The sequence below is a fragment of the Bactrocera dorsalis genome, chromosome 5, assembly GCF_023373825.1.
Source record: "Bactrocera dorsalis isolate Fly_Bdor chromosome 5, ASM2337382v1, whole genome shotgun sequence".
NCBI classification, from domain to species: Eukaryota; Metazoa; Arthropoda; class Insecta; order Diptera; family Tephritidae; genus Bactrocera; species Bactrocera dorsalis.
The window spans coordinates 35,670,836-35,698,578 of record NC_064307.1 but is presented as its reverse complement, the minus strand read 5'-3'; the positions used below and the strand labels follow the sequence as shown (position 1 = coordinate 35,698,578).

Here is a 27,743-nt window from a genome sequence, read left to right as displayed (position 1 = left end):
GCATAAATTGGCTTCTTGCAATAACAAAAACAACTAACGTGGCATTTTATGAATGAACGACTGCCGGCTGAAAGTTGAACATTTCTGGAATTCGGCAGCAAATTTGCTTGGGCATTTGTTGTTTACCACATTCATGGTTATTTGTTTACATCCAAACTGAGGCATTATTTGTTTTGCCATTTTTGCAGTTTCAATTTCAATTCCATTCATGACATTTCAGTTCTAAGTACTAAGAATTTTAGTGAGACCGACATTATTGTGGTCATGTGTCCTTAATTTGAGCCTGAATTTGATAGTCAGCTTATAGATCGGATGCACTTGCGGTTATTGCGAAGCAATTAAATTTCAATACCTCCGTTGGTATATTTTGGCGAAACAAAATGGACTAAAATGTAATTAAAACGTCTCTAAATAAAATTAATTAAATAGAAAAACATGTTGGGTCATCTTCCAAGTGAGAAAGTATCGGACGGCAGCACGATTAATTGTATTAATATTAAACACACTTCAGTTTGTGTCAAACCAAAAAACTCTCACCAATGAAAGTGCTCATCGTGCTAGTAATATTACAAGGTATGACAATTAAGTAATGAGACTGATTCCATTAAAACCGTATATTTGAAAATTATTCTACAACTCTACCATCCCCTTCAAAGTACTCTCCTTGGGCAGCTATACAGCGATTCCAGCGCGTTTTCCATGCTTCGTAACATTTCTGGAACGCTGCGTCTGGGATGTTCCCAAGTACCCTCGTCACGGCCGCCTAGATGTCCGTAATCGACTCAAAATGGGTTCCTTTGGACACCGGTTTTGTTTTAGGAAACAAAAAAAGTCACAGGGTGACATGTTGGGCGAATAAGGCGGCTGTTGCAACACGGCGATCCCTTTAGAGGCCTAATACTGGAACACGCTGAGAGCGGTGTGGCACGGCGCGTTGTTATGATGAAGGATCCAATTACGAGCGATGTCTGGCGCACCCTGTTGACTCGTTTTCGCAGTCTTGTCGTGTACTTGGCAATAGTAGACTTGATTCATAGTTTTTTCCGGTGGAACGAATTCTTTGTGGACGATTCCACGGCTATCAAAAAAGGCAAAAAATCATCGTTTTCACCTTCGACTTGCTCATGCGAGCTTTTTCGGGGGGGGGGGGGGGGCGGGGGGCGCGCGGAGACAACTATTGTCAGCTTTGGCGTTTGGTTTCCGAAGCTGTTTCGCCAATCTGGCGCAAAATTTTATCGCGGACGCCTTACTCTTGATTTCGCTTTTCCATTTTCGTGACGAACACTATAAACACACGTCCTACTCAACTTGACGCCAGCAGGCGAACTAAACAAGCTAGAGCGATGGTACATATATCAATGGAGAGGGGAGGGATGCCTAAAAAGAGAAAGGGAATTTCAAGGTCACAGGTTTACCACAAGCGCGGCAATAAAATCAGTCCTCATTACTTAATTGTCAAACCTCGTACATAGTGCCATTTTCAAAGCTTGTACAATGTCTCTCGAAGCTCCGTTGCAGCTACATTGTAAGCTTAGAATGTGTTGTTGTAATTCAAGAGATGATGGAATTTTACTGAACTGGTACCTATTGAAAGCATCGGGCAACTCATTCACCTCCGGCTCTTAACTGATATCTCGATTCGACCTAATTTGTTCTGACCCAAACAGCCTTTAACTTAGTTTGACTTATCTATTTAAGAAAATTAGTCATTAGCCAATTCAAATTAATCTCAATTTCTTCAACTTCTATTCTATAAATTAAAGCTACCATGCTGTTTAAGAATAATATCAATTATCGATTGTTCAAGTGGCAAAATTCAACATAAGAAAAATTGAAGGATAGCACGTAACGAGCTTCTTGCCAAATGCAACCGCGATGTGGAACGTGGGAGCCAAGTCGCGAGTGCAACGACTGTTTGTTTGATGTCAGGAGATATTTCGTCTTGCCTTATTACCAGACCTGGAGAATGCAGCACTAACAGTGCGGTTATTGGGGACCATGATATCAACATCATCGGCATACGCCAGCAGCTGTACACATAGTTTTACATAGTCATATTAGTTTTGCGGGGATACTAAATTCGGCCATAGCGGCATAAAGACAGCTCCTTTCGTGCTGTCAAAAGCAGCTTTAAAATCGACGAAGAGGTGGTGTGTGTTCTTCCTTTTACGGGTCGGGTTTTCCAAAATTTGGCGCATAGTAAAAACTGGTGGATAGTAGATTTTCCAGGTCTAAAGCCACACTAATAAGAGCTATTCAGTTTGCTGATGGCGGGCTTCGGTCAGTTCACACACTACTATCCCATGGTAATTGCCGCAGATTATGGGGTCACCCTTTTTATAGATTTAGCAGAGCACACTTATATTTCAATCATCGGGCATGCTTTCATCTGACCATATCTTACAAAGAAGCTGATGCATGCTCATTATCAGTTCTTCACTGCTGTGATTGAATAGATCGGCCAGCAATCCTTCGGTACCTGCCGCTTTACTATTGTTCTCCAGACGGGTAATTGCTATTCGAACTTCATCTTAGTCGGGCAATGGAACATCTATTTCATCGGATTCGATTGGTGAATCGGGTTCATCATCTCCAGTTGTTACACTTTCACTGCCTTATGTGGATAAAGTGGTAGTACTATTGTGGATGTCTCATCTGTGTCTAGTTTGATACAAAAAAAAAAAAAACAAGCTTTTAACATAAGGCGGCATCTCTTCGCTTAGCAGTTTATTAATTTGCATATAAAACACTGATTTATTGTGCACGATTGTATGTGACAACTCGTTTAAATGTACGAAGTACTTGTACTGTTAAATGTTGTTCAAAAATTGTGCTCTTTATACTTTTGATGAGATTTTTCATGCAATTGAATTTTCAAAAACCAATTAAGAGCTTTTTTTCTTATTACAACACATATTTTGCGACTATTTGTGCAACTCAACTGCTTTCACACCATTCATTTATATATTCAATCAGAGCAAAGGCAAAAATGCTATCGCCGAAGGAATCTGAAAGGTCCTTCCCTCATTGGTATGTGCCACATTTGGCATTGAACTTTTATTTTCTCGTTACTGCTATTTAACTTTCCGCGCAGCTATGCTGATTGATATCAGGGAGAGTCGTTAGTTTGCAATTTTCCAACATGAATATGCTTCGCACGCGAATGTTGTTGTTGTTAATGCTTAAGTACGTGGCAAAGAATCAAAAATAAAAGTGCAGCGGTGAAGTGGAATATGCAAAAATTCGAACCGTTGAGCTGTAGCACTGCATTCGCGTATTTTGAGTTATTGAAAGCGGTGCCTTGCAGCTGCTGGAGTCGAAAGAATATTTGCAGCAGCGAAAATGGCAAAGGGCAATCGAGTGGCGGCGAGCAGCGAGCCATCACAGCAGAACACCAACACCATGCATCATGCCTTGAGACCATGTAAGTACATGAAGCAGCTGACGCGTGCGCCATGTTGCATCCACATATTGCATATTATCAATATTTGATTTTTTTATAAAAACATTTCGATTCTTGTGTATTTACATAGTTATGATGATCTCACAAGTGTTGGCCACGTTGCCGGTGAGTGGTGCGTGCCGCAAATCGTATGCGGAGCGTGTTCACTTCAGCTGGTGCACGCTCATATCATGCCTTTCCCTCATCATGATCGCCTTTTCACTCATCGATGTGGTGCTATCGACGAAGGTGGTGATGGAGTTCGGCCTGAAGCTGTATACAGTGGGTAAAATATTAATGAAAATTTGTGGCAGCAGTACGTCCCATGCCTCCTGTGCTTCTGTGCTTGTGTCTACATGAGTACTTACTCGCTCGAGGGCGTTTACTTTTCCCTATAATCGATATGTATGTTTCTTGCAGGTCCTTTCAGCTTCAGCATCATATCGGCAGTGAGCGTCAGCAGCTTTTTGCAGCTCGCACGAAAATGGCCAGATTTGATAAAGCATATGTATCGCTGCGAACTTGCTGTGTTTCTACAGAAGTCCTATGCTAATGGAGAATCCCGTAACTTCACTAATAATGTTCGTAAATTTGGTGCTATTTTACTGTTCGGTGCGGCAAGTAAGCAATGTTGGCAATATCCATTTTGTTGCAATTGCAAGAATTTCGCTTTTCGTAGTGGAACACTCTGTGTATATTGGAACTGCAATTTTCAATAATGATTTTCAAATTAAGAAGTGCAATTTAACGGTGGATTTTTGGAAAAATTATTACATGCGCGAACGTTTGCAGATTTTTTCGATATTCAACTACCACGCTTGGCTGATTCCATTGGTGCAGGTAATTGATTTCCATTCATGCAAATGCCTCTTAAGAAATTTGTTAGCTTCGGGTGCACAGATGCTACAATACCATTTACAGGTGCATATTTTGCCATAAGAGAGTATAAATAGATGCTTATCTTAACTTTGACTGGTCAGTTTGTATGACAGCTATATTCTATAGTTGTCCGATCTGAACAATTTCTTCAGAGATTGCAGCAATGTCTTGAGCAATAGTCTGTGACAAATTTCGTAGAGATAACTCGTCTAATTAAAAAGTTTAACGTAGAAGAACTTGAGTTTGATCGGTCAGTTTGTATCACAGCTATATTCTATAGTTGTTCGATCTGAACAATTTCTTCGGAAATTAAAGCGATGCCTGGGAAAATAATCCACGCCAAATTTCGTGGAGATAACTCGTCTAATAAAAAATGTAACGTACAAGGACTTGAGTTTGATCGGTCGGTTTGTATGACAGCTATTGGCTATAGTGTATCGATTTGAACAATTTTATCGGATATTATTGCGTGTCATTAAGTACTAATCTGTGCCGAATTTGGTGAAGAAACTTAGCCAAATTAAAAAGTTTTTCATACAAAGTCTTGAGTTTAAAAAGACGAATTGTATGGCAGCTATATGATATAGTTGTCCGATATCGACAGTTTTTACAAATCAGCAGCTGCTTTATGAAGAAAGAACATGTGTAAAATTTCATATCGATATCTTAAAAATTTAGGGACTTATTCGCGTATACACGAAATCGGCTCAGACCGTTACGATGATCGTTTATATGTATACTTTATAGGGTCTCCGACGTTTTATTTTGCGTGTTAGAAACATCGTATGGAGTTAATATACCCTGCTTAGAATCTAATTATTCCGGAAAAGTTTTCGATAATTATTAGCGCTCCGAGGTTAAGAAAAATTCGTATGATCTTCACTGAAAGTTCCTGACAATTCAAAAAGGTTCTCGAGACATGTCCGGTTAAGTTTAAAAGACGTAAATATTTGCGAAACTCTTGTAGTAGCATCCTGCTTATTTGAAATAGGTGGAATCAAATTGAGAATTAATTAAGAAGTCTGAAAGAAATATAGGACTATAATGATTACTTAATCTTAGAAAAAATTGAATAGACTACCTGTGCTGTTGTTTCACATGAAATGATTTTGCAAGAGCGCATAACTCAGAAATACCGCGGCAAGAATTTCCAGAGACGGCCGTTTGATGCAATTTAACTATATTTATTTTCAGTGGATCACCATATCGACAACGTTTGCTTGGAACTATGTGGATATATTTTTAAGTATGATCTTTCGCTGTTTTGCGATACGTTTCCGACAAATGCATTGGCGAATTAAGCGACATGCGAAAAAGGTAAATAAGATCGTTAGGTTCATAACCTAAATTTCTGCTTTCGAGCACATATCTGTCTGACATTTTCGATATATATATTTTTATCTGCACTTGTAATTATCTGTACAGCTTTAGAATGCTTTACGCATATTCATTGCTTTAAATAATATAAAACATTTTTTGTAATCCGCAGCAAATGCCTAATGACTTCTGGCATGAGGTGCGTAACGATTTCATGAGCCTAGTAGATTTGCTGCGTCTTTTCGACGATGGACTGTCAACCTTGATACTTGTGTCTTGTTGCAATAATCTCTACTTTATATGCGTGCAAATATTTCACAGCTTCAAGTAAGTTCTATTCCGCAACATAGTCACTTTGTCTTTGAGAGTAACAAATAGAATAAGCAATTGGTAGGATTTACATAGAATTGACTGAAGTCACACGAAGTTAAATCAAGCAAATACGGTGATTAAGGCACGGTATTAATTGAAAATTTGGCGAAAAACTCACGAAGAATCAATGCAGTGTGCGACGGTGCATTATCGTGGTGCAAAACCCAAGAGTTGCCGGCTCATAAATATGGCCTCTTTTACCGAATAGCTTCGTGCAAACTACGCATGACACTCAAATAGTATTCCTTGTTGACAGTATGGCGGGTCGAAAGGAATTTAGCGTGCACCACGCCCCGATAATCAAAGAAAACTGTTAACATAACCTTGATCACCTTTATTGGCGTGGTTTTTGGGTTTCGCTTCATCTTTGCCACGCCATCCGGCCGATTGACCATCTGTTCGCGGATTATAAGCATATACTATATCCAAGACTCATCGCTAATACTATCGCGATGCGAAAAAATTTAGTGATTTTGGAACCAATCGAGCTTTCACTTTTATTAGGCCCAAATGATCTTTCAAAATGATTTTCACTGATCCCTCCAATATTCCAACGATGCCAGTACGATCTCTGACTGTTAATCGTCGATTCTCGAGCACCAATTCCTTTATTTTATTGACGTGTTGATCATCAGTTGATATTGATGGCCGTTCTGGACGTGGGTCGTTGTCTACGCGTTCTCGACCCTCTTGAAATAATTTGTAGAGATCAAAACACTTGCTCGCGGTAAACATACTTGTATATATGTATATCATGGAAGGCCTTTTCCAACATTCTGAACGTTTCGGTATCAGAAATTTGATTTTGCACACAAAATTTAATAGAACTTCTTTGTTGAATAATTTCACTCATCGTAAAAATCGCCGAAGGCACTTTATGTACTTCAGAACGACAAGTGTATACTACACACTAATGATTATTTTGATGTGAGTTTTGGGAAAAATGTCAGTGACAGTCATATAAACTTAGTAAAAAATATTTCCGAGAATTGGTTTTTGCGCGAGGTTTAAATTAAAAAATCTTACTATTTTTTGCCCATACTAGTACAAAATAGCCAGGAGGACATGACAAAAATTTTGTAGGTTTTACAACGGTTTCTGCTGGGTGTTACAACATCGTCTCAAACTTTCTTAGACCAGATCAATATCCATATTAGCACAACGTGCAATTTGTTCATGGAAATACTTAAGCTTGAAATAATGAGAAATTTTCATGGCTATAATTAAATCTATGATTCACTTAATGGGTACCACGACCGACAGGGACAGCAACATTAACGAAATGAAAGTGTAGTCTTTAATATGTAACAACTACAAACAGAATAAGAAAAGCGAAAGTAGCGAGAACTGCGTAAAAATATTAAAATATTTTCAACAATATTTTTTTCGTCCTTTACTGAATATATTTTCTTGAACAGCTGATTGATCGATTTGCTTTTATATCATAATAAATATAAAAATATCCTGCAACTGTCTGACACAGCGACTAACAAATTTTGTTACTGCTTTATTTTTCTTACCTCTGCCACACAGCAATCGAGACAACTTTATGAAAGAGTTTTATTTTTGGTTCTCATTGCTCTTCGTGTTGGTGCGCATCTTAACAATGATGCTGTCAGCCGGTGCGGTGCATGACGAGGCAAAGCAAATAATGTCGACTATGTATGAGATCCCAACGAAGTTTTGGTGCCTTGAAGTGAGTAAAATGTGTGTTTATTCGTGTTCGTACAAAATCACTTGTCCACGTATGCAGTCTCTTGCCAAAACATTTCTCCTTCGAGTATTTGCTTGTGCGAAACATTACGAATCTATTTCAACATTCATACAGTTTTGGAAAACTATTGTTCTTATTTTTTAGCTCAAACGTTTAAATGAAATCATCATACACGACTTGTTTGCTTTTAGTGGCAAGAGTTTCTTCTTTCTGACGCGTCGCCTCATATTTGCGGTAAGTGAGTCATCATTTTTAGACAATCAATGAACCATTCACTGAAAAACACGCATAGAAATTATATTTTGCACTTCTATGCTTATCCATGCGGTGAAATAGCTTGAGCGGGACATGCGAAAATTGAGATTTTTTTAAGAATACATATTTACGGTCTAGTAAAAGTGAAAAGAAGGAACCATGAATTGAATGCTCTCGGAGCGTGTGTGAAATAATAAGTCTAGTAAAAAGAAATCTATTATTTTGCATTAAATTGAATGTTTTATTTAACATAGTTAAAATGATCAGAATTATGTTAAATATACCGTGAACTCTCTGCCAAGGTAGTTAGTTAAGGTAGCCACTCACATAGAAACCCTTATCTCTATTGAAACATAACAGTCCTTGTTCATAATTTTTTTTACAAGCAAATTTTTAATGGTAAAATAATTCGTCTTTCAACCAAGCTCGTGGAGCGTCTGTGGCCTGATAGAACAAAATTTTCAACCTATTGATCAAAGCTGGCCGCTTCTGGGCGGCAGTCTACTTCAAACGGCCTAATTTTTGGCAGTAAGAAACCCATTTAAGAATTTGGACGTAGCAGAGTAGCTCATAGTAAATGATTTTCTGTAAATCCTGCCAAAAGCCTAGCGAATCCCTCTTGACCATTAATCATGGCCCACCGCGATTTGACCAATACCTTTTTTGCTTGCCTAGCTAATCCACTTTTCATTAACAGTAATCGTCCGCTTCAAAAACGGATCGAGACGGACGAAAACAGCTAAGTGGCTTGATAAATTTTCTTATGCGGCGAAGTCGATCCGCCTCAACCCATGTGGAAATGTTTTATCGTGGATTCTGAATTTACAGACCGTTGTGCCAAATATATGTACCTTCTTTGCCCACCCTGGCTTTAAAGTTGCCAAGCATAATTTCGACATCGTGGCAGGGGGGGGTTCTCATGGGTGTGCTCCAGGCGCTCATAGAAGACATCTTTAGTACCAAGAAACATTTATGTATTACTTAGTTATGAGATTCTTATATAGTTAAAGGAAACCTGCAGTTGTGAAAATAATTGTGCCCTTAATATTCTTAGTATTATCTTTATTTCATGACTTTAAAGATATTTCTTCGCCGAAAGCAATCACTTAAATCCCAATTTTGATTACTAAAGCTCCGTCTTAAGCTATTTCATTGGATTGGTGAATATAGTGTATGTTTTATATATATGTATGTATATAGTGATGTTTGAAATCGAGTGTATATACATACATATATTCCCTTGTACTCATCAGATGGCTGGCACTATTGTTGTGTACGAATTGGTGCTAATCGATCAGGTGGAGGATAAGGATGTGGTTACAGACTTTTGCACATCACGCAATGTTTAAGCGTTTAGAAAGGCCAACAATTGGGTATACACCGTTAAATATGGAATAGCGCACTTTGAAAGATCTAATGTTAATGGAAACCACCTAAATAATGTGTGCAAAGATAAATTATTTTTCAAACTAAAAGCACATACATATGCACTCATTAAGGATACTAATCTTTCATTCGCAAATAAAAATAAATATTTATGGTGACTTAAAATAATATAAATAGTTAAATAGTTACATTTATTTATTGGCTTTTAGCCAGTGGTGAGGTAAGTATACACATATACTCGTATATGGTTTAACAAAGCTATTGATTGACAGTAAAATTTTGAGTTGGGGAATTATGGCTCACGCTCCTTTTATTTTGAACGAAAATTGTGATGTGTGCTCCTACTAGGGACAGCAATACACTTAGTTGCAAAATATTGGGAGATCTTGAACAGCAATCCCTCCACTGAAATCTGGGGTTTCAAAAACCTATGGAAAGTACACAGCACCGCTACAGCTCTTAGTTTCAGAAATGCCCAGAAAGTTTGTCGCATAAATCAAAAAACACTCTGTGAGAAGATGATCCTAATAGCATTAACTTTATCAAAAGCTTTTGACACAGCCAATCATACTGCTCTACTAGAAGACATAGAACAATCTATACTCCATCCAGGACAGAAGGGGTGTACTATACACTATCTGACCGGTCGGTAATAATTCGTACTATATCAAAGACAAAACTTTAAGTTATGAAGGATCAAACAGGGGTTTCGAAGGGTGGAGTCCTCTCTCAACTACTGTTTAACTTCTATATTTCGAAACTCTTGCAACGACCATACGTAATTTCCATCACCTTATATAATGGTGATTGAACGATAAAGATGAAAAGTGTTTGAAAGTAAACAGCTGTCTCACCGACCTTTATCGCTTCCTCTCTTCAAGGAGCCTGAAGTTCCACCACTAAATCCGTAGCGACCATAGTGCCGAACTGGAGGCAATATTTTAATATCAGAGCTGATGGCGTTGAAATTCCGACTGATAATAACCCTAAAATTTTAGGTGTTACACTTGGCAGTCTGTGTTCCTTGCCAAATAACAGATTCGCAACAAAATTCTCAAGTCGCTGGCCGATAATACAAGAACAAAGAAACGTTGTGAGCAACATACAAGGTAATCGCAGACCCAGAAACTTCAGATGTGGCAGACGACTGCACTCCACACGTTTACAGGATTTCTTCTAATGCCTCCTGTCGAACTCTTACATAGTGAGGTCTGCATGCTTCCTGTTAAGAAACACAATGCCTGAATCCGTAGAAGCATCAAGAGGTAATGCAGTGATTACGCCGAGATCATTGAATGTATGCCGACTAGACTACGCAACACATTTAAGTCAAGCACTGACCTCATCTCAGTGAATAGCGTACTTTCAGTTAAACCACCACTCATAGAACGAAGCTGTCGAGTTGCACGAATATCTAGAGTGGCCCTGCGCATGATAATCGACTATTTGATGCCTCAAATTGAAACACGTGATATCGGTTTCAACCAATACGACGCCACTTCTCACACATCGCATCAATAAATGGATTTATTGAAAGAACGATTCAGTGAGCAGATAGTTTCAAGTTTTTGTCCGGTCGATTGATCAAGATTGTTTGATATTACACCGTTAGACTTCTGTGGTTAAGGCCTTGGAGAAAAACATCACCAGCCGAAATGCTCGAACGAGTCATTGGATTCAACGAATGAAGTAGCCAACATTTGAAAGAGACAATCTTCAAAAAATAAATGTTAATGAGTGTTCTTTCGAATGATAATAAACATTCTTCATTAAGCTTTAAGTTTCACCGGTTTTTCTTTAAAAAAGTTCATAACAAGAAAGAATCCATTTAATAATTTGTAAATTGTTGAAAATAATTCAACTTTAATATTTGGAACAAGCGCTCGCCGCTAACTAAATCGTAATGTGAGAGCAATGAGAGAAGCTTTTAAATTTGATGTGAAACAAAGGAGCAATTTGCGCAATTTCGCCTTAAACCAGAATTATGCTGGAATTTTATGCTTTCTTCTCCTCTTCTTCATGGAGAAATTTTGGCACATTAAATTGGCTTTATCAAAACTCGACGTGGCGCTAATGAGTCGTCACAAGGGTGCCATTGTTGTGCGCCGACAATTGATGCTATCAAACAATATTCGCCGCGTTATCGCTGCGCGTGGCTTCCTAACACTGGTTGGTTCTCTTCGCTTCGCCCGACGGCTGCGCTCGATGTGGAGGCTGTTGTGAATCTGCTATTTATGCCAATAAATTCTGTGTGCGCGTCTGTCGCGTTGACATTTATGGTCGGCCGCAGCTCTCAGCTACGTTGATGGCGATATGGGTGACAAAAATGTCATTTCAGAAACAGTGTACACTTGCTGCGACCCACGCTTTTGCTTCACTTTAATCTGATAACAATGTACCTTGTTCTTTAATTTAACATTTTTTTTTCATATTCATCTTTTTGTATTCCTGTCTTCAGCATATTTTTGGTGTATCACTACACGAATATGTACATATATTTTGACATATCGTCTCCGGTTATTCCTAGCGGCTGCGTACGAATGAGACTGGTTGTAGCAACATCAAGTTCAGTGGCATAGAGTATTCATTTGTGTGTGAATAGGTCTATTTTTAAAAGAATATTTCTTGCTGTCAATTAGCATTTAAAACACCTTCTTGACAGTTAGCTGACAGATACCAGACACTGACTAAATTTATTTATTAATATGTAATGTTGGCAAGCGAAGACACGGATTGGAGAGACGCTGATGACGATTGTTGTTTAAGTGTTTCCTAAGAAAGAATGCCAGAATAATCATTATTTCAGCTTAGCCCAAAATAACTGTTAAGTCAGGGAATAGATTAACATATATTATATATATATATATCGTACACAAATAAATGGATGATTTAGTGATGTTATTCAAGAAGCAAGCCATATAGTGTTGCCAAAATTTAATATGAGTGTACGAATAACTAAATACTTTTTTGCTAAAGATTATATTAGTTTATTAGGAAATATCACGATGCAATCGAAAGAAAAGTCGAGCAATCTCCAAAGAGTTTGAGTATGGATCAGTAATACTGCCCTTTGAAAGCTTAGCTCTAAAACCGATTGCTTAATCATCTGTTTAGAAGCCTGAAACCAGAATTAGTAAAGGTGGATGGATTTTCACTGGCGAATGAATGCAGATATATCATCAATATTAGACAACAACCTACATTACTCTAACTGTCAAGTATTTACTTTTATATTTTTTTGTGATACGAGGTTTGACAATTAAGTAATGAGACTGATTTTATTGCCGCGCTTATGGTAAACCTGTGATCTTGAAATTTCCTTTCTCTTTTTCCGGCATCTCTTTCCTCTCCATTGATATATGTAAGATGATAGTGCTCTTAGTCGTGGAAACCAAACGCCAAAGCTCACAATGGTTGTCTCCGAGCGTCCCCCGCCCGAAAAAAGCTCGCATGACACGCTCGTCCACAAAGAATTCGTTCCATCGGGGAAAACTGTGAATCATGTCTACTATTGCCAAGTACTCAAAAAATTGCGAAAACGAGACAACAGGGTGTGCTCAGATATCGCTCGTAACTGGATCCTTCATCACGACAACTCGCCGTGCCACATCGCCTTCAGCGTGTCCAAGTATTTGGCCTCTAAAGGGATCGCCGTGTTGCAATAGCCGCCTTATTCGCCCGACTTGTCACCCTGTGACATTTTTTTTTTGTTTCCTAGAACAAAATCGGCGGTCAAAGGAACTCATTTTGAATCGATTACGGACATCCAGGCGGCCTTGACGAGAGTACTCGCGGAAACCCCAGTCGAAGCGTTTCAGAAATGTTACGAAGCATGGAAAACGCGCTGGAATCGCTGTATAGCTGCCCAAGGGGATGGGAGAGTTGTAGAATAATTTTCAAATATACAGTTTTTATGGAATCAGTCTCATTACTTAATTGTCATACCTCGTATATGACTCGCTAACCTTTGTACGAACCTAGAATCACGGAAATCTGTAATAATAATAAGTCGTTCGTCCTTTTCGCTGGCGAGGATAATAAAATAATACATGCCCAGAGTCTTCAAAGTACCCCGAACACGTCGGACAATTCGGCCTAATGTTGTGCCTTCCTCCTGGTCTTTCTAACGAAGTGGAGGTCATCACATTCCTCTTACGAGGGCTGTCCGATAAATAATAACCATGATGCACGCGACTTTTTCAATTTTTTTTTTTATTTTTCTACATAGTCTCCTTGTAACTCCACACACTTCTCCCAGCGATGCTCCCATCTCTGCAACCCTTCCAAATATTACTTGGCGTCAAAATACGAGTTCACGAAAGAGATTGCCTCCTTATTTGACGAAAATCTCTGGCCGCCGAGCGCAGTTTTAAGTTGAGGAAACAAAAAAAAGTCGCTTGGTGCTAGATCCGGTGAATAAGGTGGATGGTCAAGCAGTTCGAACCGCAATTCGTGGATTTTCGCCATGGCGCCTGTTGAGGTGTGAGGTGTCTTTTTTTGCAAATGTGGCCGATTTTTCGAAATTTCTTCCTTTAGCTTGTCCAATAATGATGCGTAGTATGCTCCTGTTATAGTTTTTCCTTTTTCAAGATAGTCGATAAAAAAAATTCCATGGCTGTCCCAAAAAACACTCGCCATCACTTTCCCAGCCGAATACACAGCTTTAGGTTTTTTTGGGGCTGGTTCCCCCTTTTCAATCCTCTGTTTAGATTGGATTTTTGTTTCGGGCGTATAATGATGAATCCAAGTTTCGTCTACAGTTATCAATCGGCGGCAAAAACGGGTTTTATTGCCTCTAAACTGAGCCAACAGAGCGCTGGAAATGTTCATGCGCGCACGTTTGTGGTCTAGCGTAAGCAAACGCGGCACTCAACGCGCGGACAGCTTTCTCATGCCCAAATCTTGGTTTAATATGTGACAAACAGTTTCTTTTGACATCTTCATAATCTCAGCTATTTCCCTAACTTTAATCCGGCGGTCGTCTAGTACCAATTGATGAACTTTAGCGATGTTATCGTTAGTGGTTACAGTTTTTGGACGCCCAGGACGTTCATCATCTTCCAAGCTCCTGCGACCACGTTTAAATTCAGCTGCCCAAAATTTTACGGTGGTAAACGATGGTGCAGAGTCACCATACACAGAGTCCAACTCATCTTTGATTTGTGAAGGCGTATTGCCTTTCAAAAATAAAAATTTGATTACAGCTCGATATTCAATTTTTTCCATTTTGGGGAAATCACCGAAATAGACTCACAAAAACGACTGTCAACAGATAATTGCGCAAGATAAATTTCTGAAATTTTGACGAGTAGCTATTATAATATGCACAATTTGAAGTAGAAACTTTTTTTTCAGATGTTCCGCTAGCTTCACGTTGAGGTCGGTTATTTATCGGACAGCCCTCGTATTGTCAATGCTGTTATATATCTCGTATAAAAATAATCACATCATAAATTCTGCGCAGAACCTTTCTATTGAAAACTCATAACGCGGACTCGTCAGTTGTAGAAATTGGTCTTTGTTCGCCGAGAGAGGACTTCACTCTTCAATTGTCTACTCAGTCCGAAGTAGCACCTGTTGTCCAGAGTTATTCTGCGTTCGAGTCTAACGTTGTTATTGGTGTTAAAACTGGTTTCAAGATAGACGAAATTATCTACGACTTCGAAGTTATGACTGTAAACAATAGCGTAGGTGCGATGTTGAGGAGGCTTATCTCACGGTAGTTGGCATATATTGTGGGGTCTCCCTGGTTTGCCCCGGATTGGGCAAAGCACAATTAAATTCCAATCGTTGGGCATGCTTTCGTCCTACTATCAATATCAGTTTTTTGAATAGCTCAGCGGGTAATTGCTATTCGAACTTATTCATAGTCGAGCAATATATTGTCCTCTCCATCGTCATCGATTGGGAATTCTGGTACACCATAATTAAATTATTTCACACTTTAACCTATAAGCCGAATACATAGGATTAGGGAAGTACTGAGCCACATTTATTCATTTAGGTCACAAACTATATCATTGTAGGAGAAGACGAGTCAACTTAAAGAACTGAAGTGAGTTCATAATTTATTTAATTTAGATATCTTTATTGCCATTATGTTTTAAATTGATTACGTATAAGTGACCGTCGCGGCAAGCTCGAATAAATTCCAGACGAGATATCCAATTTTACAACTGGCAGCAATTGAGATCGTAAGTCAGCAATAAAGTGCTGAATATTCTCTTCCAAGGCGTCAATCGCCTCGGGATTATCTGCATAAACACGTGACTTCACATAAAAGCGCAAAAAATTTTCGAGCGGTGTTAAACTGCACAATCTTGAAGGCCACGCCATAGGTCCACGACGCGAGATAATGGGGCCAGCAAAAGTTTTTTACAATAAATTCATTGTCTCGTTGGCTGTAGGGTAAGTAGTGAGATTGTTGGAACCAAACGTCGTTGACATCTTAAATACAATGACCAATCACATGGAGTAAAGTCAACCGGCTGTCGAAAATCCTGATATTTGTTATGTGGAGACTAGATCAAGTTTTCGCAAAATTTGATATATTGTATTTTAAGTGCAAAGATATACTGTTATGTTCTGTAATTTTCATTGAGATAACTCAAATATTGGCCGATATATCTAGCAGAAAGTCACCCAGAAGTTCAAAAATCCTTTTATTAGGTATGTGCGGGCTCAGAGAAGTATTGACTCGATTCAATTAATTTTTGATACACGGAATTACTATTATCAGGAAAAGATTCTCTCTAAATTTCAATTGTATATCTTACATTTTGACCGATATTTTCAGTCTAAAGTCAACTATAGACACTGGGGTCCACATATTCGGCACACAGGGGCCTGAACAGTTTTGTTTGGATTTGGGAAATTTTTGGTCATAAGGTGGCAAGTCGTATTAACTTCTTCATGATATGTGTACTAGATAGTGAAGGAATCATATCAAATTTATTGATTACTGTGAATTAATTGTGTTACATGGGAAGTAGGTGTGGTGGTAGTCCGATTTCACCCATTTTCACACTGTGACATAGAAATATGAGAACAATGCTATGTACCAACTTTTGTTGAAATCGGTAAGTCGGGTCCCAGGAAATGTGGTTTCACCAAAAAGTAGGCGGTGCCAGGCCCATCGTCTAATTTTCTGACCGACTTCCATAAAGCCCTTTCTTATCATTAATATTAGTTATTTTTAACTTTTCTTATCATCCTGATCATTTATGTATACATATAGTATATAACCCTATATGTATATATTTCGCTTAGTTTTAGGTGATATGTACAACCGTTAAGTGAACAAAACTATTATACTTTGTAGCAACATGCTGCAAGAGTATAAAAATATCTGGTAAATCATTTCAACCCTTTCAATGTAATAAATTTTGACTAAATAAATCGAAAATTGTTGCAATTTTCTACAAAGAAATTGTCGCATAATGTTTATAATTCCGTATCTTAACGAGTTTCTGCTGTTAAAAATAACAAAGCTATTAAGTGCAGCGGCATTGCCTGCAGCTACAACAACAGCGTTTTGTAATTGCATTTGAATATGCGCGTCGCAGCGAAGAGTGGGCGTCGTCACATGTCAGCTTAAATATTTAATTTGCAACAATGTTGTAAATGTTCGTGTCCCGGTGAGTAAAGCGCTTTTTCACACGCCGTCAGTAGTAAATGAAATTCGGCAACGGATTGTTGCATATGTGTAGGCGCGCACATATTTATTCGCCGGCAGAAATCATCAAGTGCCCACGCTCGTAAATCCTTAATTAAACGTTGAAAATTTGCAATACGACATGAAGGTGGCGGCAAACGTCACGAAAAATTGGCTGCAACGTCAGCAAGTGCGCTTGCAGAATATCAAAGTGTGGCAGCGTGGTCGCAAAGTGGGCAGCGAGTAGGCATTGTGATCTTTAACACGCGAATATATTATATTTTTGTATATATTGTATATTTCATTCGAGTAACATTATTTTTGCTTACTTATTCTACAATACAGTTTGCTTGAAATAAAAGAATGGAGTGCTAAGCCAAAATCAGCAAAACAGCGTAAAAGGCAGATTGGCATGGTGCGAGGTGAGCTCGAAATCAAATATGTATATACATATGTACATATGTTAATAATATGTAAATACACTGCTGTTTTCCAAAATATAACCAGATCGACTAGTTTTTTTTTTTTTTTTAATTCGCTACTGTTATTAACATTGTTACTTTTAATATTAAATGCCAGTGAATACACATCCATATCTGAATATACCAGCATAGGTACACAATTGCAGCGAATCAATTAACAGTTTGTGCCAATATTCATAAAATATTTTCATTAGAGTGACAGAATTGTCATGTCGCAGCATTTAAAAATGTCAGCCAGTTTTTATTTCATACATTTTTTTTTGTTTGCAGTACGAAATTTATTTCGGCGCGGTACAAAAAAAGATTATGAACATTCGGGCAGTTTTTTAGAAGCTATTGGACCAGGTAAGTTTTATGTAGGGAAAATATCCATTCCATTTACATTATAACTACCTATGTTTTACATACAGCCTGTCAAGTAAGAGCGTGGTCGACTTTATCGACAGTGAACGAAAGATTTCGTTCTAATTCCTTCGTGAGCCGATAGAGGGAAGCTTTGTACTTGATGCATTGTCAACAAAGGTTCATGTTAAACGCCATGAGTGCTAAGTACGCGTCGCGCTACGAAGCTGTGAAGAAGCCTCTGACGACTGAAAAACTTGTGACAAAGCGACTAGCTTGGGCGCCTGAGAATATTGATAGAGATTTTGCAAATGTCATTTTCATTGGGCATATTATTGACCGAATTGCACCATTGTTTGTAATGTATTCAATATTTATAAAGGGTGATTTTTTAAGAGCTTGATAACTTTTTTAAAAAAAAAAACGCATAAAATTTGCAAAATCTCATCGGTTCTTTATTTGAAACGTTAGATTGGTTCATGACATTTACTCTTTGAAGATAATTTCATTTAAATGTTGACCGCGGCTGCGTCTTAGGTGGTCCATTCGGAAAGTCCAATTTTGGGCAACTTTTTCGAGCATTTCGGCCGGAATAGCCCGAATTTCTTCGGAAATGTTGTCTTCCAAAGCTGGAATAGTTGCTGGCTTATTTCTGTAGACTTTAGACTTGACGTAGCCCCACAAAAAATAGTCTAAAGGCGTTAAATCGCATGATCTTGGTGGCCAACTTACGGGTCCATTTCTTGAGATGAATTGTTGTCCGAAGTTTTCCCTCAAAATGGCCATAGAATCGCGAGCTGTGTGGCATGTAGCGCCATCTTGTTGAAACCACATGTCAACCAAGTTCAGTTCTTCCATTTTGGCAACAAAAAGTTTGTTAGCATCGAACGATAGCGATCGCCATTCACCGTAACGTTGCGTCCAACAGCATCTTTGAAAAAATACGGTCCAATGATTCCACCAGCGTACAAACCACACCAAACAGTGCATTTTTCGGGATGCATGGGCAGTTCTTGAACGGCTTCTGGTTGCTCTTCACCCCAAATGCGGCAATTTTGCTTATTTACGTAGCCATTCAACCAGAAATGAGCCTCATCGCTGAACAAAATTTGTCGATAAACACATTTCGAACCGAACACTGATTTTGGTAATAAAATTCAATGATTTGCAAGCGTTGCTCGTTAGTAAGTCTATTCATGATGAAATGTCAAAGCATACTGAGCATCTTTCTCTTTGACACCATGTCTGAAATCCCACGTGATCTGTCAAATACTAATGCATGAAAATCCTAACCTCAAAAAATCACCCGTTATAAAAATGAAAAAATAATATAAAATATATATATATCATAAAATAATTTTTTTTATAAACTCACACGACCACGCTCTTACTTGACAGACTGTAAATCAATAAACCGAGGGTTTATATATAGGTGTTTATTATTGTATATATATTTATTATTGTAAATATATTTTTGTGAAATTCATAACCTATTTTAAAGATTTGTGGGCAAATAGTAGTAAGACTTTGTTCATAATTTTAAAATTCTTAATTTATTCTTCGAAATCTATGTAGTTACCCCCAAAGCAATACCCTTTTGTCTCAATGCACGGCACAGTTTTTCCAAAAACTTAAGTGATTTTGGCATAGTCGTGCTTTAATTGTTTTTAGGACCAAATGATCTTACAAAAAGGTTTTCACTGGTCCTTCTGATATAAGGTCTCTGTTAATCGTCGATTCTCAAGCACCAACTCCTTTATTTTATTGACGTGTTCATCACCAGTTGATGTTGATGGCCGTCCTGTGTGGTTTGTCGGCAACGCGTTCACGACTCTCTCGGAATAATATGTACCCATAAAAACACTTGCTCGTGATAAACAATTATAATGTTAGGTTGTGAAATATAATATTTCCCTTCCGCTTTTTTGCTCTTTATTCAATGCTTTATAAAGAGTGTTGCAGTGATCGGATTTAGTTCAAATATGCGCCGTTTCGTTCGATAATCTGTTTCCCCTTCCTGTTGGCCAATTCTGGACGCGTTTGGTCGATCGCCTGCTTTAAGCGGTCCAGTTGTTCGCAGTAGATGGTAGAATTAAGCGTCTGGCCATATGGGAGCAGCTCTTAGTGGACGAGTCCCTTCCAAACTCACCAAACACTCAACAAAACCTTCCTGGCTGTCAATCTCGGCATGACCACTGTATAGGACGATTCACCGGCCTTCGACCACGACGTTTTCGCTTGGTATTGTCGTATGAGATCCATTTTTCGTCGCCAGTCAATATCCATTTCAAAAATGGGTCGAGTTCGTTCCGTTTCAGCAGCATATCTCAGGCGTTGATTCGGTCCAGAAGGTTTTTTTGCATTAAATTATGCGGCATTCAAACATCCCGTTTTTTTTGTGTATCCAGCCTTCTGCAGATAGTTTAAAATGGTTTAGTGATTAACTCTCATCTTTATGTATTTAACTATATTCTTGTCGATGTAGAGCTCATACAGTTCGTGGTTCCTTTTTCGTCGATATTTATCACTCACGCGGACAGTTTAAAGACTTGCGGATAACAGTTCTCTCGAATGCTCCAATGCCGGGAATAATTGGAGACCTATGTAACGTAATTTTTGTTCGTCGCAAGAGGGATCGGCTTCTCAGTAACTTACCAAATGAAGACAGTGATTATTAATTTGGACTTTACATCCTTTATATTGATTAAGATGTACGATATTTTTTTAGTGTTAAATATTAATAAAATTGTTCATCTATCCCTATATCCTTAATATCATGACTAGATTTATTGCTCCGGAGTGCATTCTCCATCAGAGAAACTCTGATAGCAGAGCCTTGAGCTCACTCACCGAGCATTCAGCCTTGGTAAAAGAATCGCAGGCAACTGTAAAGCTGACAAGCTGACAAGGAAAGGCTTATCAGTAGAATGGAAACGGATCGGCGCACTATTCTCCTCGTGTGTTCAGCTACTGGATTTGTTGAGTTTCGCGAAAACTTGACTTGTGCTGGGCTACCACCGGATCTGTCGCAAGATCCTTCTGTAAAAAGGAATATTTACATCACTTTAGAGAACGTTCCAACCTTTTAGTCTGGATACTAAAGTTCGGAAGGCTTAGATCTCGAACTAAGGCATTAAGTTCATCCTGTGAAATTTGTTGCGGCACTTTTGAACATCCTGGTAAATGAAATAAAGAATCGGTTGTCATTTTCTTAGCGGTTTCTGTATAACATCATTTGAAGAGCTAGTCGATTCTAGTTCTTCAACGAGACTCCAAGATTCTGATGCTTTTGGAATAGAAAGTTGTTCACTTGAAGTTTAACTGGTCTTGAAGCTAATGGTAAATTACAGTACTTAACCGTATGTTTAGACTTCGGTCAATACCTTTAATATTCGTGAGGTATTCGTATTGCTCTCCTCGTGTGTTCTACTACTGGATTAGTTGAGTTTCGCGGAAACTCACCGGTTCTGTCGTAAAATTCTTTTGATCCCAGACCGATCATGAGAGACTCAGTTATCAGTTTGCCCTTGGTAAGGCTAGCCTCTCCTTAGATGTGGGGATTCTAACATGCAAATGCTCTATCGGTGTCCATGCTCTAAGGAACTGCATGGTAGAAGAGAGGGCGAAACATCTCAGCACTTCCTTTTAAATTTTCCCGCAAATGCGAGATCCACGTTTTAACACTTGGAAGCACACTTTCAGATATATCGCCGAACTGGTGAGAATGAGTTCAATTTTTATGACTTCATAAAGGACTGCATATAGTAGTCCAAGTGCGATTAGCCATCATATCTAATCTAACCTAACCTAGATGAACTAACACATATGTGGCCTTGATAAGGTCATCCTATGTGTTGAGAAATTTGAAGTTTCGTTTTTAAATCAAAATTTTTTCTCAGTTTTGCTGCTAGCTCAGTTCTTCGCCTTGATGCCTGTTTGTGGCATATTGTCGAAAACTGCTTCGAAGGTGTATTTTTCGTGGAAATCTGTGCGCACCTGCTACGCAATGCTGGTGATTTTTTGCCTTGGACCGGCCAGCCTGTGCACCATCGCCTTTGCTTTTCGCGAAAGATTTAACTTCGATACAGTGGGTAAGTTCACAGCATAAACATAAGTTTTCTTATAAAGTCCTTATTTTATATATTAATTAATAAATTTTTGCTTTGTTTTTGTTTGCAGAAGCGATCGTCTTTTATGTTTCAATATTTCTAATTGCGATGGCATTTTTTCAATTGGCTCGCAAGTGGCCTGCGTTAATGGTGAAGTGGGAAAGTATTGAGTCCAAGTTGCCACCGCTGAAGACGGAAATGCAGAGAGCAGCGTTGGCCCATCGCATAAAAATGATCACTCTGGTGGCGACTATGTGCTCCATGGGTGAGTGTAAGCTGCAGTTACCTCCGTGAGAGTGTTAAGCGATTGCTTTCATTTCATTATTTCACTTTCGCTGTGCAGTGGAACACTTGCTTAGCATGTTGGGCATTATCTATTATGTGAATGCGTGTCCCACCATGCCAGGGCACCCTATCCGGAGTTTTCTATATACCAATTGGTCGCAGTATTTCTATTTCTTTGATTACACCGATTGGGCGGGCATCTTCGGCAAAGTGTTGAATGTGATATCGACGTTCGCATGGAATTTCAATGACATATTCGTGATGGCGGTGAGCGTGGCGCTCTCGGCACGTTTTCGCCAACTCAACGAGCATATGTTGCGTGTAGCTAAGCGGGTAAGCTGGCCATTATTTGTTGCTATTTTTGTGTTTTTAAATGTTTTGATCTTTAGATCCTGATTTACCAACACATCGTATACTCTATTCTTCATTTGTGTGTTCTCTAGTTTTGATAAATTTATTAAGAAAATATTAACTGTCTCGCTCATTTCTCTTCAGCCAACAAGCGAGAAATTCTGGATTGAAAATCGCATAAACTATCGTAATTTGTGTAAATTATGTGAAGCAACTGATGATACGATTTCGTTAATCACACTGCTGTGTTTCTCCAATAACTTGTTTTTCATCTGCGGTAAAATTCTTAAAAGTCTACAGTGAGTTTTGAAAACATACTCTTTTGTATCTAATATTTTCTTTATCACAAGTTTCGTTGCTGATATGTTTTCTTGGTCAAAATTTTTACTTATAACAGTTTTTAATTTTATTTTCAGAAAAAAACCATCTTTTTCACATACAATGTACTTTTGGTTCTCTTTGGGCTTCCTCTTGATGCGCACCTTAATGTTGTCTTTGTATAGTGCTGAAATTAATGATGAATCAAAACGGCCACTGGTAGTATTTCGAAGTGTGCCAAGTGTGTCCTGGTGCCGTGAGGTAAGTGTTCTCTTTTTTATTCGTTTGTAAATCGCTTATATTATGGCATAAAGCTTGGGTTCGTATATCAGCGATTAAATATTATGGGGCATGGATGAGATGAAGGTACATCCCATTTAATCTATTTACCATATAAATAATAACATATCAATTGAAAAGTACCCGGCATGATACATGAAGTCGATATGATTTTTGGTTAGCCTTAACCTTCAAAATGCCCGTGTATAGATTTAACAGCTGTCGGATCATTAGTTGGAGATTGGTCATAATGCGAGTCATCCTGCTTATTTGAGCTCGTATAGACCGCCATTCCGGCGGAGTGGCGGCGCAGTGCGCGAACTAGGTGGAGACTGCACAGCCGTAGAGGCTAAGGTCGCAGTAGTACGTTGGAAACATAGAGCCACGTAATTCGCGGTACACTCTCTGAGTGTCTTAAGACTTAAGCAGATCTTAAGGTGGCTCTATGCTAAGGCATGTATAACAGCTAACCGAGGTGGAGTTTGAATGGAGCCTTTTGGCGCAGATGCAGCAGAAGAAATCCTCTGAGGCCGTGTTGGACTCAATGCCAGCACGAGTCAGGAGGATACGGAGCAACCTTTCGGCAAGGCGTTGCTCCAGTGATCCAGATCTAAAAGTGGTTAGATCTCCAAAAGTATAGCCCTTGGACGGATAAAATCCGGATCAATTCCGGGAATGATAATCGAGCAATGTAATCGATAGCATGTGCTCAAACGTAAATGGCTATCTCTTCGGCCCTTCTCGCTTCTTCTTTCCCATAAATTGGACGAATGAGTAAAGACATGACCTTTATATCACAGTCGACGGCGTTAAGAATGCGACACACACGATTACTGCTTGTTGTTGACAACATACAAGGCAATCGGCCGGCCTGTCTTCAAATAGTGAGAGGCAGACGAAGAAGCTACAAACATGTCAGACCATTGCATTCCGGAATACGACAGGATGCCTCTTGATGTCGCTTCTCCAAGCAATTTCTGTTAAGGTCATCCCTGCAGTCACCTGCTTGGAGCGGAATCACCTCCCGGAGCATATCAACTACGTTGTTATAAAACTATACGCCGACTAGACTTCGGAAGCAACTAATTTCAGACATGCATAGTGAAGCCATTAACAACTTCACCGACTCCATCTCAGTGAATGGCGTACTTGGAGTCAACCCACAACCTTTTGCAAACGAAAAGCTCGAGTTGCTGCGAGAAACGAGAGTGATCCTTGCGCAGCTTCGTTCCGGATACTGTATAAGGTTAAACTCCTACTTATCCAGAATAGATGCTGACATATCAAACATAGGTCCAGCGTGCAATGAGTCCCCGTATGCCACTGGGTGCCACTTTGCATGGTCTGCTAATACTACATATCTGACACCCTTCTTTCACCACTTTGTATGGTCTGCTAATATTACATATCTGACACCCTTCTTCTTTTGGTCCGCCCCGTGGAAACAGCACGTTTCTTGCGTCTACTGTTGTATGACGTCGATGACATCTCACATCAACAGTGCTAATATCAGTCAAGCGAACATAAGAAGAGTAACGAAAAAAACCGAAAGGACGATGTGTCAGAACGATGGTAAGCAAAAAACCTAACGCATTGGAGCAGAAATCGAAATACTAAATCCCTGAGATCGGATCTTAAGTGCAATTAGCTAATAATTTGGAGATCTGACAAATGTGTGGTCTTAAAAAACTCTCGAAGAATGTGTTATTGTTTTACGATTACGACGGGTATAACAAAATACTTGTGCAATTCACAAGTCTCATAAAGTTGTAAGTTATAACGATTCGAAAACATAGCATTGAAAATTGTAAATGGTAAACTCATTTTTGTATGAAATCCAACAACATATTTTTTTAAACAAGTGTAAAAATTTATAATTTTACGATTTTACGATGCTTTACGACAGGTTGTGAGTAGAAAAGTGAATTAGAAAGAATACACTGGCTTTGATATTGTAAAAGTTTATATCTAGTATACATTATATACATTTATTATTTTATTTTCTCATTCTCTATTTCGGAATATCCATACCCACGTTGCGATGCCACTTACTTCCACTTATGCTGGCAGCTTAAACGCTTCTCGGAAGAAGTGACCACAGATGTAGTTGCGTTGTCAGGCATGAAATTCTTTCATCTTACCCGTGGTCTTGTGCTTACGGTAAGTAAATCGTATATAAATGTTTGTATCTATTACTTGTTTATGTATGTGAAACTGTTCATTTGATGTGCAAGCAATACCACATGGACGAGAGCCACTGAAGAAAACATTAAGTCACTGTAATTCATTTAAGGTTGTCTAGAAAGTTGCTGCATTTCTAAATTCAATTTTTATATTGCAAAATATTAAGGTCTGTTATTAGCAACCCTATTTATTCGTTAATAGAAGACTGCTTCAGATTGATCATCGTTTACGGATGTACGGGATCGCTCAAAAGCCGTTCTCGTCTTTGAAAATAATTTAAATCTATTAATGCTTCCAGTTTCTCACGTGGCCGCACAGGACCGTCTCCGTCTCACAAGCCAAAATTATCACTTTTAAGTTGTGCGAGCTACTTTTGGCTGATGAAGTGGGCGTCGGGATCCATTGTGCGCAGCTTGATCTCAGCGACCGTTCAAGGCATACTGCAGTATTTTTCAGGCAGAAGTCTCTGTGCTCAGGAAAGCTATTGAGATAACTAGTAAGGCAGAAAATGACAAAACGAACATCAATGTATACTTCGATAGCCAATCGACAATTAAAGCCGCAATCCTACATCGCATTTCTTCTGAGAATGTTCTTGAAAGCAAGAACGCAGTGGATGTAGTAATTGCGGGAAGGTTGCTGAGTATATGCAGGGTTTCTGGTCAAAAAGGAATTCCGGGAAACGAAATAGCTGATAAGATTATTGAAAGTGCCGCCTGATTGGATACCGAATCAGTTCAAAGGAAATACACAATGCGCTAAGAGTGATATACCATGACATTTCCAAAAGGGCTGACAAACAGATAAGGGGAGTTGCAATGTCTTAGGGTTATACAGGATCGCCAAAATCATGTGTAGGAGGTCTAAAGAAAAACACGCATGTCACATGGTCTCGCAAGGACTATAAAATGGATTGCACAACGTAAACTTGAGCTCGGGTCTAAAGCTTTATGTAAAGCGTGACCGACAGCTAGTGTATATAACATAATCTAAACTAACATAAAGTGCTGAAGAGAAACCATCCGCAAAAATTATTTTTCGGGCATAAAACTCGATATAAGTACTCGTATTTGAAGATATCAAACACAATGTTCTAATGTTGAACAATGTCGTGTTGGCTTTTAAAATGAGCTTTTGGAAACCCTATAATTTGATATGGCGACGTGTATTGCATAAACATCTGTGCGACACCAAGGTCAAATTTTTTCAAATGATGGTCTCGGAAGGCCCTTAAGAATTAAAAGACTTACATATACAGTGCATAGGCATCAATCGTTTAATATACTAACTATGTGGAATATCTCTCATATCCGCAAAATAATAAACCGACTTACCAAAGCATATTTCTCTTTCTTACAATTCTATTTTATTATATTTTGATTAACTGTTTTATTTTCTCTGCATATTTATATAGTATACTCGAGCACTTACTTTCAGAGTTCTTTATATGTATGCATTCGTATGTTATATCATTTCATCAGTTCATTTCTGTATTTTATAGGTAGCCGGCAGCATTGTAACCTACGAATTGGTTTTATTGCAATTCAATAAGGAGGGTAAAGTGAACGATTGCTACGAAGGCTGAGCGTTTATCGGGCGTAGTAGATATATTGTGAGCAAGTACATATATGTATATGCAGCTAGTATGTTTGTTTGAAATATATTGCGAAACTGTAATAACAGGGTGTTTCACTGAGGATATAGGGCGAGGATTGATTGACAATTAACTGAGGGCAAAAGTCGGGTGATCCGTGGTCCATGTATTCGAAAAGGCTTATATTGTACAATATATATATTACAAGGCTGAATAAAGATTACAAGGCACTGTCGCGGGATTATGTTCTTTTCGGTAAGGTTATAAGATGCTCAGTATGCTTTGACATTTCATCATGAATAGACTTACTAACGAGCAACGCTTGCAAATCATTGAATTTATTACCAAAATCAGTGTTCGGTTTTTTTTTTTTTCGGACAAATTTTGTTCAGCGATGAGGCTCATTTCTGGTTGAATGGCTACGTAAATAAGCAAAATTGCGCATTTGGGGTGAAGAGCAACCAGAAGCCGTTCAAGAACTGCCCATGCATCCCGAAAAAATGCACTGTTTGGTGTGGTTTGTACGCTGGTGGAATCATTGGACCGTATTTTTTCAAAGATGCTGTTGGACGCAACGTTACGGTGAATGGCGATCGCTATCGTTCGATGCTAACAAACTTTTTGTTGCCAAAAATGGAAGAACTGAACTTGGTTGACATGTGGTTTCAACAAGATGGCGCTACATGCCACACAGCTCGCGATTCTATGGCCATTTGAGGGAAAACTTCGGACAACAATTCATCTCAAGAAATGGACCCGTAAGTTGGCCACCAAGATCAT

The 27,743-nt window shown here is 38.7% G+C and overlaps 2 protein-coding genes across 2 annotated transcripts; both read left to right on the top strand.

Annotated features, from left to right (window-relative positions):
* The first annotated feature begins 3,342 nt into the window (after window positions 1-3,342).
* LOC105233096 (gustatory receptor for sugar taste 64c-like) lies at window positions 3,343-9,425 on the top strand. The gene is made up of 9 exons (XM_011215052.3): window positions 3,343-3,424; window positions 3,534-3,728; window positions 3,863-4,063; window positions 4,122-4,282; window positions 5,516-5,638; window positions 5,811-5,965; window positions 7,544-7,706; window positions 7,869-7,958; window positions 9,233-9,425. Exons 1-9 carry the CDS (start codon window positions 3,343-3,345, stop codon window positions 9,326-9,328), a joined length of 1,266 nt encoding a protein of 421 aa, XP_011213354.2. The 3' UTR covers window positions 9,329-9,425.
* Window positions 9,426-17,014: 7,589 nt separating this feature from the next.
* LOC105233089 (gustatory receptor for sugar taste 64e) lies at window positions 17,015-27,024 on the top strand. The gene is made up of 10 exons (XM_049459245.1): window positions 17,015-17,262; window positions 17,365-17,441; window positions 17,772-17,846; window positions 21,743-21,934; window positions 22,023-22,217; window positions 22,296-22,570; window positions 22,733-22,887; window positions 23,005-23,167; window positions 25,256-25,345; window positions 26,871-27,024. The coding sequence occupies exons 1-10, from the start codon at window positions 17,162-17,164 to the stop codon at window positions 26,952-26,954; spliced, it is 1,407 nt and encodes a 468-aa protein (XP_049315202.1). The 5' UTR covers window positions 17,015-17,161; the 3' UTR covers window positions 26,955-27,024.
* Window positions 27,025-27,743: the final 719 nt, after the last annotated feature.